Here is a 12,059-nt window from a genome sequence, read left to right as displayed (position 1 = left end):
ACGGGGATGCTGTGAGCTTGGTGGTCAGGTTTGGAAAGTGAGCAAGGCCTGTAACCACCAGAACCCCTGTGCTCAACTGCTCAGCCCGCCGGCCCCCCATGTCCCTCTCGGATCTCACAGTGAGCTGGCGCTTGTCTCCCCAAACAGGCAGGGAGGGAGGTTTGGGCCCAAGGCATGGCCGGTGCCCTCGGGCAGCTGCGAGTCTGGGGCCAGGGCCGGACATCCCAGGGCCAGGGCTGCTGGGTCCTTGGTCCAGGAACCAGAGGTGCCTGCTGCGCCAGCCCCCCACACCCGCACCTGCCCTCGCACACTCACACGTGCACACCCGCACCTGCCCATGTGCACACCCACACCTGCCCACTCACACGCTCACACGTGCACACCCGCACCTGCCCTCGCACACTCACACGTTCACACCCACACCTGCCCTCACACACTCACACGTGCACACCCGCACCTGCCCACTCACACGCTCACACGTGCACACCCACACCTGCCCTCGCACACTCACGTGCACACCCGCACCTGCCCACTCACACGCTCACACGTGCACACCCACACCTGCCCACTCACACACTCACACATGCACACCCGCACCTGCCCACTCACACGCTCACACGTGCACACCCGCACCTGCCCTCACACACACATGCACACCCGCACCTGCCCACTCACACGCTCACACGTGCACACCCACACCTGCCCACTCACACGCTCACACGTGCACACCCGCACCTGCCCTCGCACACTCACACGTTCACACCCACACCTGCCCTCACACACTCACACATGCACACCCGCACCTGCCCTCGCACACTCACACGTTCACACCCACACCTGCCCTCGCACACTCACACGTTCACACCCACACCTGCCCTCACACGTGCACACCCGCACCTGCCCACTCACACGCTCACACGTGCACACCCGCACCTGCCCTCGCACACTCACACGTTCACACCCACACCTGCCCTCACACGCTCACACGTGCACACCCGCACCTGCCCACTCACACGCTCACACGTGCACACCCGCACCTGCCCTCGCACACTCACACGTTCACACCCACACCTGCCCTCACACACTCACACATGCACACCCGCACCTGCCCTCGCACACTCACACGTTCACACCCACACCTGCCCTCACACGCTCACACGTGCACACCCGCACCTGCCCTCGCACACTCACACGTGCACACCCGCACCTGCCCACTCGCACACTCACACGTTCACACCCACACCTGCCCTCGCACACTCACACGTTCACACCCGCACCTGCCCTCACACGCTCACACGTGCACACCCGCACCTGCCCACTCACACGCTCACACGTGCACACCCGCACCTGCCCACTCACACGCTCACACGTGCACACCCGCACCTGCCCTCGCACACTCACACGTGCACACCCGCACCTGCCCACTCACACGCTCACACGTGCACACCCGCACCTGCCCTCACACACACATGCACACCCGCACCTGCCCACTCACACGCTCACACGTGCACACCCGCACCTGCCCTCGCACACTCACACGTTCACACCCACACCTGCCCTCACACACTCACACATGCACACCCGCACCTGCCCTCGCACACTCACACGTTCACACCCACACCTGCCCTCACACGCTCACACGTGCACACCCGCACCTGCCCACTCACACGCTCACACGTGCACACCCGCACATGCCCTCGCACACTCACACGTTCACACCCACACCTGCCCTCACACGCTCACACGTGCACACCCGCACCTGCCCTCGCACACTCACACGTGCACACCCGCACCTGCCCACTCGCACACTCACACGTTCACACCCACACCTGCCCTCGCACACTCACACGTTCACACCCGCACCTGCCCTCACACACACATGCACACCCGCACCTGCCCACTCACACGCTCATGTGCACACCCACACCTGCCCACTCACACTCACACGTGCACACACCCGGCAAACACACTTCTGGCACAGTGCTGTGGGCCTGTGGTCCGGCCTTCGGTGTCTGAGGAGAGGCTCTGGGCCTCCTGGTGTCTGGATTTAAACCACACTGGCTGTAGGAGGAGCCTTCCTTAGAAGTGGAAGGTGCTGGCCTCCCTTGGCCCCCAGCCCCACACTCGGTTCCTGGGATGGGTGCACGGAACACGAGGAACAACACTGGAGCCGCCACCAGTCCCCAGTTTGTCAGGTGCCACATTCCACCGCTTGCCTGGTTCAATATGAGAGATTGCGAGTGTGCTTCCGCCTGGACCTGCGCCCCCAGTGGGGTCACGTGGCCGCCAGCACTCTGAACACTGCTGCACACACACGGGCACACATGTGTTCCTGTTGCACTTTGCGGGTGAGCGAGACTTCAAGGTGTGTCTGAGCGCGTCGCTGTCATGCCTGACACACGTGGCGCCGATCGCATGTCATCGTCTAGCACGTCTCCCGTGGCCACGGGTTGTCCACTTGGGTGTCCACGGAGCAGCTGGGATGTTGGGTGGGGCTGCTTACCTGTGGCGGGCAGGGGAGACCTCGCGTGGGACACGAGCCCATGAGACGTGAGCCTGTGAGCTTCAGGGATCTCCTTGCCAGCCTCCTTTTGCACAGCTGGGGAGACTGAGGCCAGAGAGAGTCCCGGCCATGCTCATTCCCTGGGGCGGAGCCTCCCTGAGCGTCTGGCCTTTGCTTTCCAGATCCCGACTGGGCTTCCTACACCCTGGGGGTGTTCATCTGTCTGAGCTGCTCCGGAATCCACCGGAACATCCCCCAGGTCAGCAAGGTGAAGTCCGTCCGGCTGGATGCCTGGGAGGAGGCCCAAGTGGAGGTATGGGCCTGCGAGCGGATGGGGGTGGCGTTGGGCGGGGAGGAGACCCTGCAGTCCTGCTGCTCCCTGGGTGCCCTCGGCCTGGCCCCCCAGGTCAGACACCTCGGGGGTCCCTTTACCCCTGGTGCTCCAAGCTCCTGACTGGGGCCAATGCTGACCTGGGGTGGGGGTGAGGGGTAGAGGGGTGAGGGTAGGGATGAGATGGGGGGAGAGCAGAGGCGGGGGCAGGGGAGAGGGGCTGGAGGGATGGGGATGGGATGGGGACAGGGGTGTGAAGCGGGATGGGTGGGGAGTGAGGGCGGGGGTGGGGGAGGGGGCCAGGCGGGGTGAGACGTGTCCTGTGCCCTTGGCCCCCAGGTCGCCAGTCTGCACACACCACTCAGCAGCCCTCGGTGCGTTCACAGGCCACTGTCACCAAGGTCCCTTGTAGGACATTTCATCCCTGAGAAAGAAACCCGTGCCCCTAGCCGTCCCGAACGCAGCCGGAGGGACGCTCATCTGCTCTGCGTCCCCCCAGATGTGCCTGCTGTGGGCATGTCCACGGAAGGGATCGGGCACTGGGGGGCCTTGGTGTCTGGCTTCTTTCACCAAGCGCCACGTGTCCGGGGTCACCTGCGTTCTAGTGCGTGTCTGGGCTTCGCTCCTTTTTATGAGGGGATGACGTCCACTGAGTGGAGGGACCTTGTTATCCATCTGCCGACGAGCACCGGGACACTCCCCGAGGCCGTGTGCGTGCAGGGAGCCCGTGACTGTGTGGGGGCCCCAGGCCCCCGGCTGGCCGTTCTGTCTCCTCGGAGGTGCCCTGAGCGTGGGCCCCCCGACCCCCGGTGAACACAGAGTAAGCCCTTCTGCGGAGAAGCCTGAGCTATTGGACCAGGCGCCTGGAGATGCAGTGACCGCCAGGCAGGCGCACCTGTGCCCCTCGGGCCGGGAAGCCTATCCCCGCGCGTGGGAGTGACTGCAGTCTCCCACCCCAGCGGCGTCTGTGCCTCCCCCCACACCCCCCACCCCGTGAGAGCCTTCGCCACATCCCTGCACACCGGCCCCCGTGTTTCTCCTCCGCCGCGTCCCTGTGGGGCCGTCACGGGGCGTTTCTGTGTCTTGAGGACACTGAAGAGCTTGTGCCACGGTTTAGTGTCTGTGGCTGTCCCCTGCACGCCCTTGGCCCCTCGCTGGGGCGGAGTTGGCTGTTTCGCTTTCTCGTGTTCGGCTCTATTTGGGGATTTAACCCTTCGAGGTGGTAGTAGGAGACGGTTTTTCTGGGTTGTCTTTTGACTTTGCTCGTGGTGGGTTTTGCAGTGGAAACTTGTTTACTTTGATGTAGTCAGATGTATCAGTCTTCTGTGGTTTTCGGGGTTCTCGGGTATTTCGATGGGCCTACGCTGCCCCAGGCTGGTTTGACTCACCAGGGCGTCACGGAGGTAGAATTCGCACACCATGCAGCCCGCCCGCGGGAGGCTTCGCTCCACCACACGGCTGCACAGCCATCCCCGCTGCCTGATCTTGGAGTATTTTCCCCAAACGAGCCCCTCACAGCGCCCCCACCCCACGGCCTCTGCGGCCCCCGCCCCCTGCGGAGCACCACGTGTCCCGGCTTCACCATGTGGTGGCAGGTGTCCCGGCCACACGCCCCTCTACTGCAGAGTAATTCCTGCCATGTGGACAGGCCACATTCGGCTGACGCACCTGCCCATCCATCGGTGGACGCTTGGGTCATCTCATTTTCCTGCTCTTACGAGTAACGCTGCTGGGAACAGTCCCGGGCAAGCTCGTGTGTGGGCAGAAGCGGCCTTTCTCCCGGACGGAGTGGCGTGGCTGTGTCTGTGGGGACGAGCTGGACTGCCCGGGACAGGGCCACGTGCCTGCTGGCCACGCAGGGTGGGCCCGGTCCCGCCAGCACTTCCCGTGGCCGGTGTCTGATTCTGGCCTCCCTCACGGGTGCAAGCTGGGCTCCTGCTGTGGGCTTGACTCGCGTTTCCCCAATGATTAGCGGTGGTGAGCATCTTTTCATAGGCTTGTTGGCCGTTCGTGTGTGTTCTTCAGAAACCTGTCCATTCAGATCCTTTACCGATTTTCAAAACGGGTTGTCTTTTTATTCCTGAGCTAGGAGCGTTTATTCAGAGTCCTTTATATATTCTGGACTTGAGTCCCTCATTAGATATGGTATTTGCAAATAGTTTTTCTCCTGTGGGTTATCTTTTAACTTTCCTTTTTTTTTTTTTTAAAGACTTTATTCATTTATCTGAGAGAGAGAAAAAGAGAGAGAGAGAACAAGAAGGGGGAGGGTCAGAGGGAGAAGCAGACTCCCCGCGGATCAGGGAGCCCGATGTGGGGCTTGATCCCGGGACTCCAGGATCACGACCTGAGCCGAAGGCAGCCGCTTAACCGACTGAGCCACCCAGGCGCCCCTTAACTTTCCTTTTTAAATAAAATGTTTGCAGTGCTAAACGTGCAGTTTATATTCTGAAGGAGCTATGTCTGTATATTTTTTATTACTGAGGTGGAAGTCACATAAACCCACCGTTTTAGTGAACAGCCCAGTGGCATTTATCACATTCATGGGGTTGGGCAGCCCCCACCTGTGTCTGGTTCCAAGTCTTCCTGGCACCTCAGAGGAGCCCCGGGGCCCATCCCCCCGGCCCTGCGGCCGCCTGTCTTCGTCCTGCCTCTGGGCATCCGCCCCTTGCAGACTTACTGTCCAGCTTCTCTCATTCAGCCTAACGTTTGCACGCCCTCAACGGCGTCCTTTGAAGCACAGAAGTTTTTAACTTTGATGAAGTTCCATTTTTTTTTTCTTTTGTTGTTTGTGCTTTTGGGATCACATCTATGAAGCCATTTCTTAATCCAAAGTCACAAAGATTTCCTCCCATATTTTCCTAAAATCATTTTTTAAAATTATAGCATAGTTTCTAGCTACTACTTTTACTGTTTAATTTTGGAAATCACATCTTTAATTCAGTTGGAGCTTATATGGCTAAAAGGTTGAGTCCAGCTGTGCTTTTTCTATGCTGGTTTCCCAGTTTCCTGCTCCCAATGATGATCAGCTAACAGCCATCCCCCCGTTGATCTGAGATGTGCATTAAATCCAATATCAAGTATTAGATCTTAGTGGATCTATTTCTGGACCTTTTATTGGTTGCGTTGATTTGGCTCTCTGGTCAGTAACAGGTTTTAATAGCTGGTAGGAAGAGTATTTGCAGAATTTTCTAGAACATTTTTGCTTGTTAATTTTAAAATGAACTTTAGAATCATTGCTAGCTTCAAAAAATTATATTTTTTTGACAGCTTCTAAAACAACATAGATCAACATCAGGAGGCGGCATGTGTCTACCCTTCCGAGCGCGTGTCTCTGTGCAAGATTTCTTGAGCATCCCTCAGGGCGCGGACGTTCTGTCTTTGTGGAGACTTTGAGCATTTCTCATGAGGCTGGCTCTTCAGTATTTTGCCAAGTTCTTGACTGAGGTTTTAGATAGAAAAGCAACTGATTTTGGAATTTTAATTTGGTACCAGCTTTTTGCTGAAGTGTCTTATTGTTGGTGATTTTTTCCAGTTGACCCACTTGGGTTGGACATGGTCATGGCCTGATGGTCCTCAAAGTTCGATGGCTTTGGAAGAAAGGCTTTCTCTCGGTGGGTGGGGGCGGGGGGTCAGAAGGAGGCAGGATTGGTGCAGAAGGAATCCCCTCCACTCTCCTTGTCCTTGAGGCCACCATGTGTCAGGCGCCACTGGTCCCCTCCCTGCTCCCCTGCACCAGCCCAGCTGGAGGCATCTCTTCCAATACACCTGGCACTGACCCCAGGGCCTTTGCACCCGCTGTTCCCCCACTGCCTGTGTAGTACCTGCTCCAGGTTCCTGACTCCCGCCGTCTGTCAGCCTCAGGGGGAACACAGACCTTGCTTCCCTGGGCCAGTCTCCATCTCAGGGCCCTCACTGTGCCCAGTACTTGAGGGCTGCCTGCTGGGCGTGGGTCAGATGAGTGGAGAGCGGGTCTTGCGTGAGGCAGGGACGGGGCAGCTTGGGTGGAGGGAGCAGCTCTGCAGCCCCGGGAGATGTGAGGAGGGCCCAGCCCACCCTCTCCAGGGCCCCTGGCAAAACTGGAGGTGCATCCCTGTGGCCGTTGCAAACTGCTTTCCCTGAGACAGGAGGGGCTGGGGACGCCAGGGCTCTGGGGTCAGCCAGCCCCTGCCCTAGGCCTCGGCCTCCGGGAGCACTGACCCCGTCCTCCCTCTGCAGTTCATGGCCTCCCATGGGAACGACGCTGCGAGGGACACGTACGAGTCCAAAGTGCCTCCCTTCTACTACCGGCCCACGTTTTCTGACTGTCAGTAAGTCACAGGGGGCATGGGCTGGCATCGGGAGGACCCACCAGGCGGGGCAGCGGCTGCCACCTGGGAGCTGGGGAGGGTGGCCGGGTCCCTGGGGTCTGGCAGTGGGGTGGTGGCCGGTGGCTGGAGGGAGGGCAGTGGGGCCCTCGCTGTGGGTCTCAGCGGGCGTCTCCAGGGCCTCGTGTGCCCCCCGGTGGTCGGAGGAGGATGCTGAGCAGCTCAGGGCGGCGTCCACCCCTGGCCAGGCTCCCCGTCTCCCAGCACTTCTAGACCTCCCTGAATCCCCTCCCTCCCTGGGTGTCACCCCCCAGGACGCCTCGTCCCTCTGTGCCCCCAGCACAGGACTGGCCCCTTAGGTGTCACTCAAACCCCCCAGCTGCCCTGCCTCTGCTGGCCGGTGTCCACGGTGGCTCAGCCACGGCTTCGGCCACGGAGATGAATGGCTCTCTTTGGACAAGGGCGCTCCGGGGCCCAGAGGGGTTGAGTGAGTGACACAGATGCCAGCAGATGAGCTGCGGCCAGAACCTGGGATGTGGGCTTGTTGCTGGGAATTCCCGGTCCCGGGCAGGCAGGTGGGAGGCCTGCTCCTGGCCACCTGCCTGGGGACCTGGCCCACCTGCCTCCCAGGCCGGGGAGATGCTGCTGATGGCCGCAGGGTCTCCGGGGTCAGGACGCCTTGCCAGGGACCCACCCCGGTGCAGGTACCGGGTCACATCCTGAGACTCGCACCACCACCGGCCGCTTCTGGGCTCAGCGGGGAATCTGGAGCCTGGGGCCCTGCCTGGCCGTCTCGGTATGAATCAGTGAGGCCAGGCAACTATTTCTGAGACACGATTTTATCACCTCGGCCACAGCCTGCTCTATGGTCTGCCTATTTGCATGCATGCCCTGTATCTCCCTTCAGAGTGGATGACAAGGGACAGCCTGGCTCACAGGCCGTGTCCTGGCCAGGATGCCCAGCAGCTTCCTCTACGTCCTGGTCCCTGAGACACGCTCGCAGAGACCATCCCTGTGCCGTATAGGGGCTGTGCGGTCAGGGCCTGTCCGGGTGACTGGGCATCCCAGGAGGGAGCAAGGGGACCCTGGGCAGGCCTCGCCTTCCAGAAGCCCCTGCTAGGTGAAGGTTTGCCGGAGCCGAGCCTGCCACCGTCCCCACACTCAGTAGGCACTGAGGTCTGCCCAGGCCAAGCCCCCGTGGCCCAGGAGGGTGCAGATGCCTGCAGGGGTGGGGTCTGAGCCCCCCCCCCCAGGGAGCTGTGACTGAGGCCAGCGAGTTGTGGCGGCTGATGCTACAAGCTCACTGAAGAGTGCCGTGCGTGGTGGGAGGCGTGGTTTGAATCCCTTTGCAAACTGTAGGGTGCAGCCCCCCCCAGATGGGCACTTTTGGAGCTGGGGGCTGCAGCAGCCTCCAGGGAGGCCCCCCGGGTGTCCTGAGGACAAAACCAGGGGGTGTGTGGCCCCTCCCCGGCCTCCCGTCTAGGGCTCGGAGCCCATGGGCAAACCCACGAGGAACGGTGCTCAGAAGGCCTGGGGACAAGGTCATGTTCATGTCAGGTGGTAACTCAGAGAGAGGCGGGGACCTGGGCCCCCTTCCTGTGTCCGCCCCGCTGCCCTCGGGCTCGGTCCTGCCGCCGCGGGAAGTAAGTCAGCAGAGGTCCTCTCGGTTTTGCTTCTGCTGCAAGCCAGCCCCCCTGCTTCCTTTTCAGGGGCCCGGGCGGGGGGAGGCTGGAGCCCAAAGGTGCCCCCAAGCCCTTGGCGGGCAGGGTTCCCGGCTGGATGGGGCGGGGGGGCCGAAACCCCAGCTGGGTTGGCTCACACAACAGAAATTCACCATCTCACCTCCTGGAGGCTGGCAGTCCAGATGTGCGGGGCTCGTCTCCTGAGCCCCCTCCTGGGCTTGGACATGGCCGTCCTGTGTCTGTCGGGACCCCCTCTCTGGGGGTGCCTCCACTCCAGCCTGATGCATTGTAACTTGTTAACCCACAACCATCTTCCTTCCAGAATGGGGCCCATCTGCAAGGTGCTGGGGGTTAGGACTCCAACGTATTTTTGAGGGTGGTGGGTGCAATTCAATCCATAAGAGCCTCAGAAATCAGGCAGATAAAGCAAGAGGAGGTCTTGGTTTGCTTCGGGGCGTTCAGAGGGCAAGCGGGTGTGGATGGCGGCCGTGCCGGGCCAGGGGCTCACCACCGTGAGGAGGGTGTATCCTCAGTTTCCCCATGGTACAAAGGAAGGGAAAGACACTGCCTGGGTGAGCTGCCCACCCGGTGGAAGGGGAAACTGAGGCACCAAGGGCAGTCACCTCCCCAGGAGGGAAAGCCCAGGCCTCAGCCTCTGGCAGAGTGTCCTAGAGCACGGGACTCAGAGGCTGACGGAGCCGGGGCAGGAGGGCGGTCAGGAGCGGCGGTCAGACGCCAGCCCCTGGCATGGTAGCCGGCAAACAGTCACGCTCCCACTGGGGCTTCTGCACCAGCCTCGGGGCGGGGGGGGTAGGAAGGGGTCCGCCGCCTGCCTGGCGCTGGGGGTGCCCCCGACGGGCTGTTGGAAATGGGGGAGGCAGGCCCTGGGGGTCAGAGCGGGGCAACTCCAGGGCCGGGCAGGGTGGGTGGTCTGCTACCCAGGGGCGGTGGTCGCCCCACTCACCTGGCCGCCCCCTGCCCTCCCAGCTCCAGGCAGCCAGTCCTGCACACGTCCCAGCTCCGCATCTGCTCTGGGTTGAGGGGACCCATACCGACCCCGAGGGCCCCGGCACTGGGGGGAGGCGGTGAAGCCTGTCTGCCCTAAGCTCCCGGGAACACAGGGCGGCTCTTAGGTTTCAAGAGCAGCGTCCGCTGGGGGTGTGGGCCTCCCTCATCATGAGGCTTGGTGGAGAGTGGGACCCCCCCTTTGGTGCTGGTTTTCCCTGGTGGAGGAGCCTGGGCCAGATGGCCTCAGGAGGTCAGGGCCCCATATGCAGCACCCTGTCCGTGTTGGGGCCCCTGATGACTGAGTGGTTCAGATCGGGCTGCCCAGCGGGGTGGGGACTCCCCCGGTGCCTGCTGCCTGGCTTCCTCCTCCTGCCGCCGCTGGGGGCCTCTGCGCCAGGCCCGGGTGGAGCCTCGGGGGCCAGCTTCCATGCAGGGGCCGAGGCCTGGGACCTCGTGGGTGCGTGACGGTGCGGATGAGGCCACGGGATGGCTGTGAGCTGTCTGCGTCCCACTGACGCCAGGCCCTGGCTCGCACAGGTCCGAGCAGCCAGGCATGGCGTTCCCATGTTACAGAGAAGCGGGTGCAGGAGGGGAGCTGGCTCCCGGGGTCCTACAGCTCGGCCCTGTCGGGAGCTGAATGGTGTCCCCCAAAAGGCAGGTCAGGTCCAAACCCCAGGACCTGTGCAGGGCCCTTATCTGGGAATAGGGTCTTTGCAGATGAAACGAAGGGCCTGGAATGAGGGCTCGTGGGTTTTGGGTGGCGGAGCTGGGATGGCGAGTGTCCTCAGAAGAGGGGGCACCGGGACCCAGGGAGGGTCTGCACGGAGATGCGCAGAGGCCGAGGATGCCGGAGCAGGGCCTTGTTCTGCAGGAGTCAGCCCTGCCTGCCTGCCCCTGTCCTGGCCTCTGCACCCGGGAGACCCTAAATCCCGGTGGCTCTCAGAGGCCTTGTGGAGCGGGGTTACGGGCGGCCCCAGGACCACGTGCACACCCGCAGGGCTGGGCCCCTAGAGCCTGGTTTGGCCTCACGGGCCCAGCACGAGGCCTGAGGTCCCCTGTCTGCTGCACTGGGGGGGAGCCCCCGAGCCCGAGGGCTGTGCTGGGTCCCAAACTCACCTGGGTGTGTGTCATCCAGAGCCGGACGGCCCCTCCCGAGGGGTTGAGCGATCTCGCCATGGTGCCAGCCAACCTGACGTGACTCGGAAGTAGAAATGGAAGCCGTAGCCACCCTTGGGGTCGGGTGTTGGCACAGCGGTGACAGCTGGAAGCGGAGGGGCTGGGGGCTGCCGGTGGGTGCAGAGGCGGGGCGGGAGGGGTGGGGAGGGGTCACAGGCTGAGCTGGGGGTCAGCGAGGGTCTTGTCAGCACCGAAGAACCGAGGCAGGTGGGCCATGGAGAGCTCTGAGCGGCTCTGGGAGAGCAGACTGTGGGGGTGGCCTGGGTCAGGGCAGCGGCAGGGACGGGAGGCCGGGGCCGAGCCCCAGGGTCTGCCGAGGTGCAGGGCTCGGAGGATGAGGAGCTGGTACCTTGCCCCGGTGTGCAGGGGGTGGGAGCTGTCGGAGGCATGTGCCGCCCAGCCGGTGGGGGCCGTGGGGGCCAGGACAGAGCAGCCCTGCTCTGTGGCCGGGCAGAGGCCCCCTCTGCTGCTCGCTGGGGCCGCCTTCCTGGCAGTCGGGGGTGAAGGGAGGGCATGTTACTCAGCCACAGGAAGACACGAAGCACGGAGGGGTATGCGCCACCGTGAGGGTGAACCTCAGACACTGCTCTGTGCACAAAGCCCGTCGCAGAAGGCCACACGCGCTGCCCGATGCCGCGTGGGCACAGGCCAGTCCACATGGCAGTGGACTGTGGTTGAGGCCGGGTCAGGGGTGTCCTCTCTGGGGTGATGGCGGTACAACCTTGAGAGGGACCGTGAGCCTGTGTATTTGACACTTTCAGTAGCCGCATTTGATGGTACATGAATTAGAGCTAATTTTTTTTAAGTTTATTTTTTTTAGTAAACTCTACACCCAATGGGGTCTCGAACTCACAACCCCAAGATCAAGAGTCGCTCGCTCCAGCGACTCAGCCAGCCAAGCGCCCCTAGAGCTAATTTGTTTTTCAAAGATTTATCTATTTATTTTAGAGCACGAGCAGGGGGAAGGGCGGAGGGAGAGAATCTCCACTGAGTGCAGAGCCTGATGTCAGGACTCGATCCCATGACCCTGAGACCAAGACCTGAGCTGAAATCAA

The 12,059-nt window shown here is 62.0% G+C and overlaps 1 protein-coding gene across 2 annotated transcripts in view; it reads left to right on the top strand.

Moving 5' to 3' along the window:
• Positions 1 to 12,059, top strand: part of ADAP1 (ArfGAP with dual PH domains 1) — a 55,983-nt gene that overhangs the window by 26,437 nt on the left and 17,487 nt on the right. For both annotated transcript variants that reach the window (XM_036105574.2, XM_036105575.2), the window contains exons 2-3: positions 2,686 to 2,816; positions 7,050 to 7,141. In XM_036105574.2, the coding sequence (XP_035961467.1) occupies positions 2,686 to 2,816; positions 7,050 to 7,141 (223 nt within the window). The remainder of the gene's footprint in view (positions 1 to 2,685; positions 2,817 to 7,049; positions 7,142 to 12,059) is intronic.

Source organism: Halichoerus grypus, chromosome 6 (assembly GCF_964656455.1).
Source record: "Halichoerus grypus chromosome 6, mHalGry1.hap1.1, whole genome shotgun sequence".
Classification (NCBI taxonomy): Eukaryota; Metazoa; Chordata; class Mammalia; order Carnivora; family Phocidae; genus Halichoerus; species Halichoerus grypus.
The sequence above is the reverse complement of the archived record's forward strand: the minus strand, read 5'-3'. Positions and strand labels throughout refer to the sequence as shown.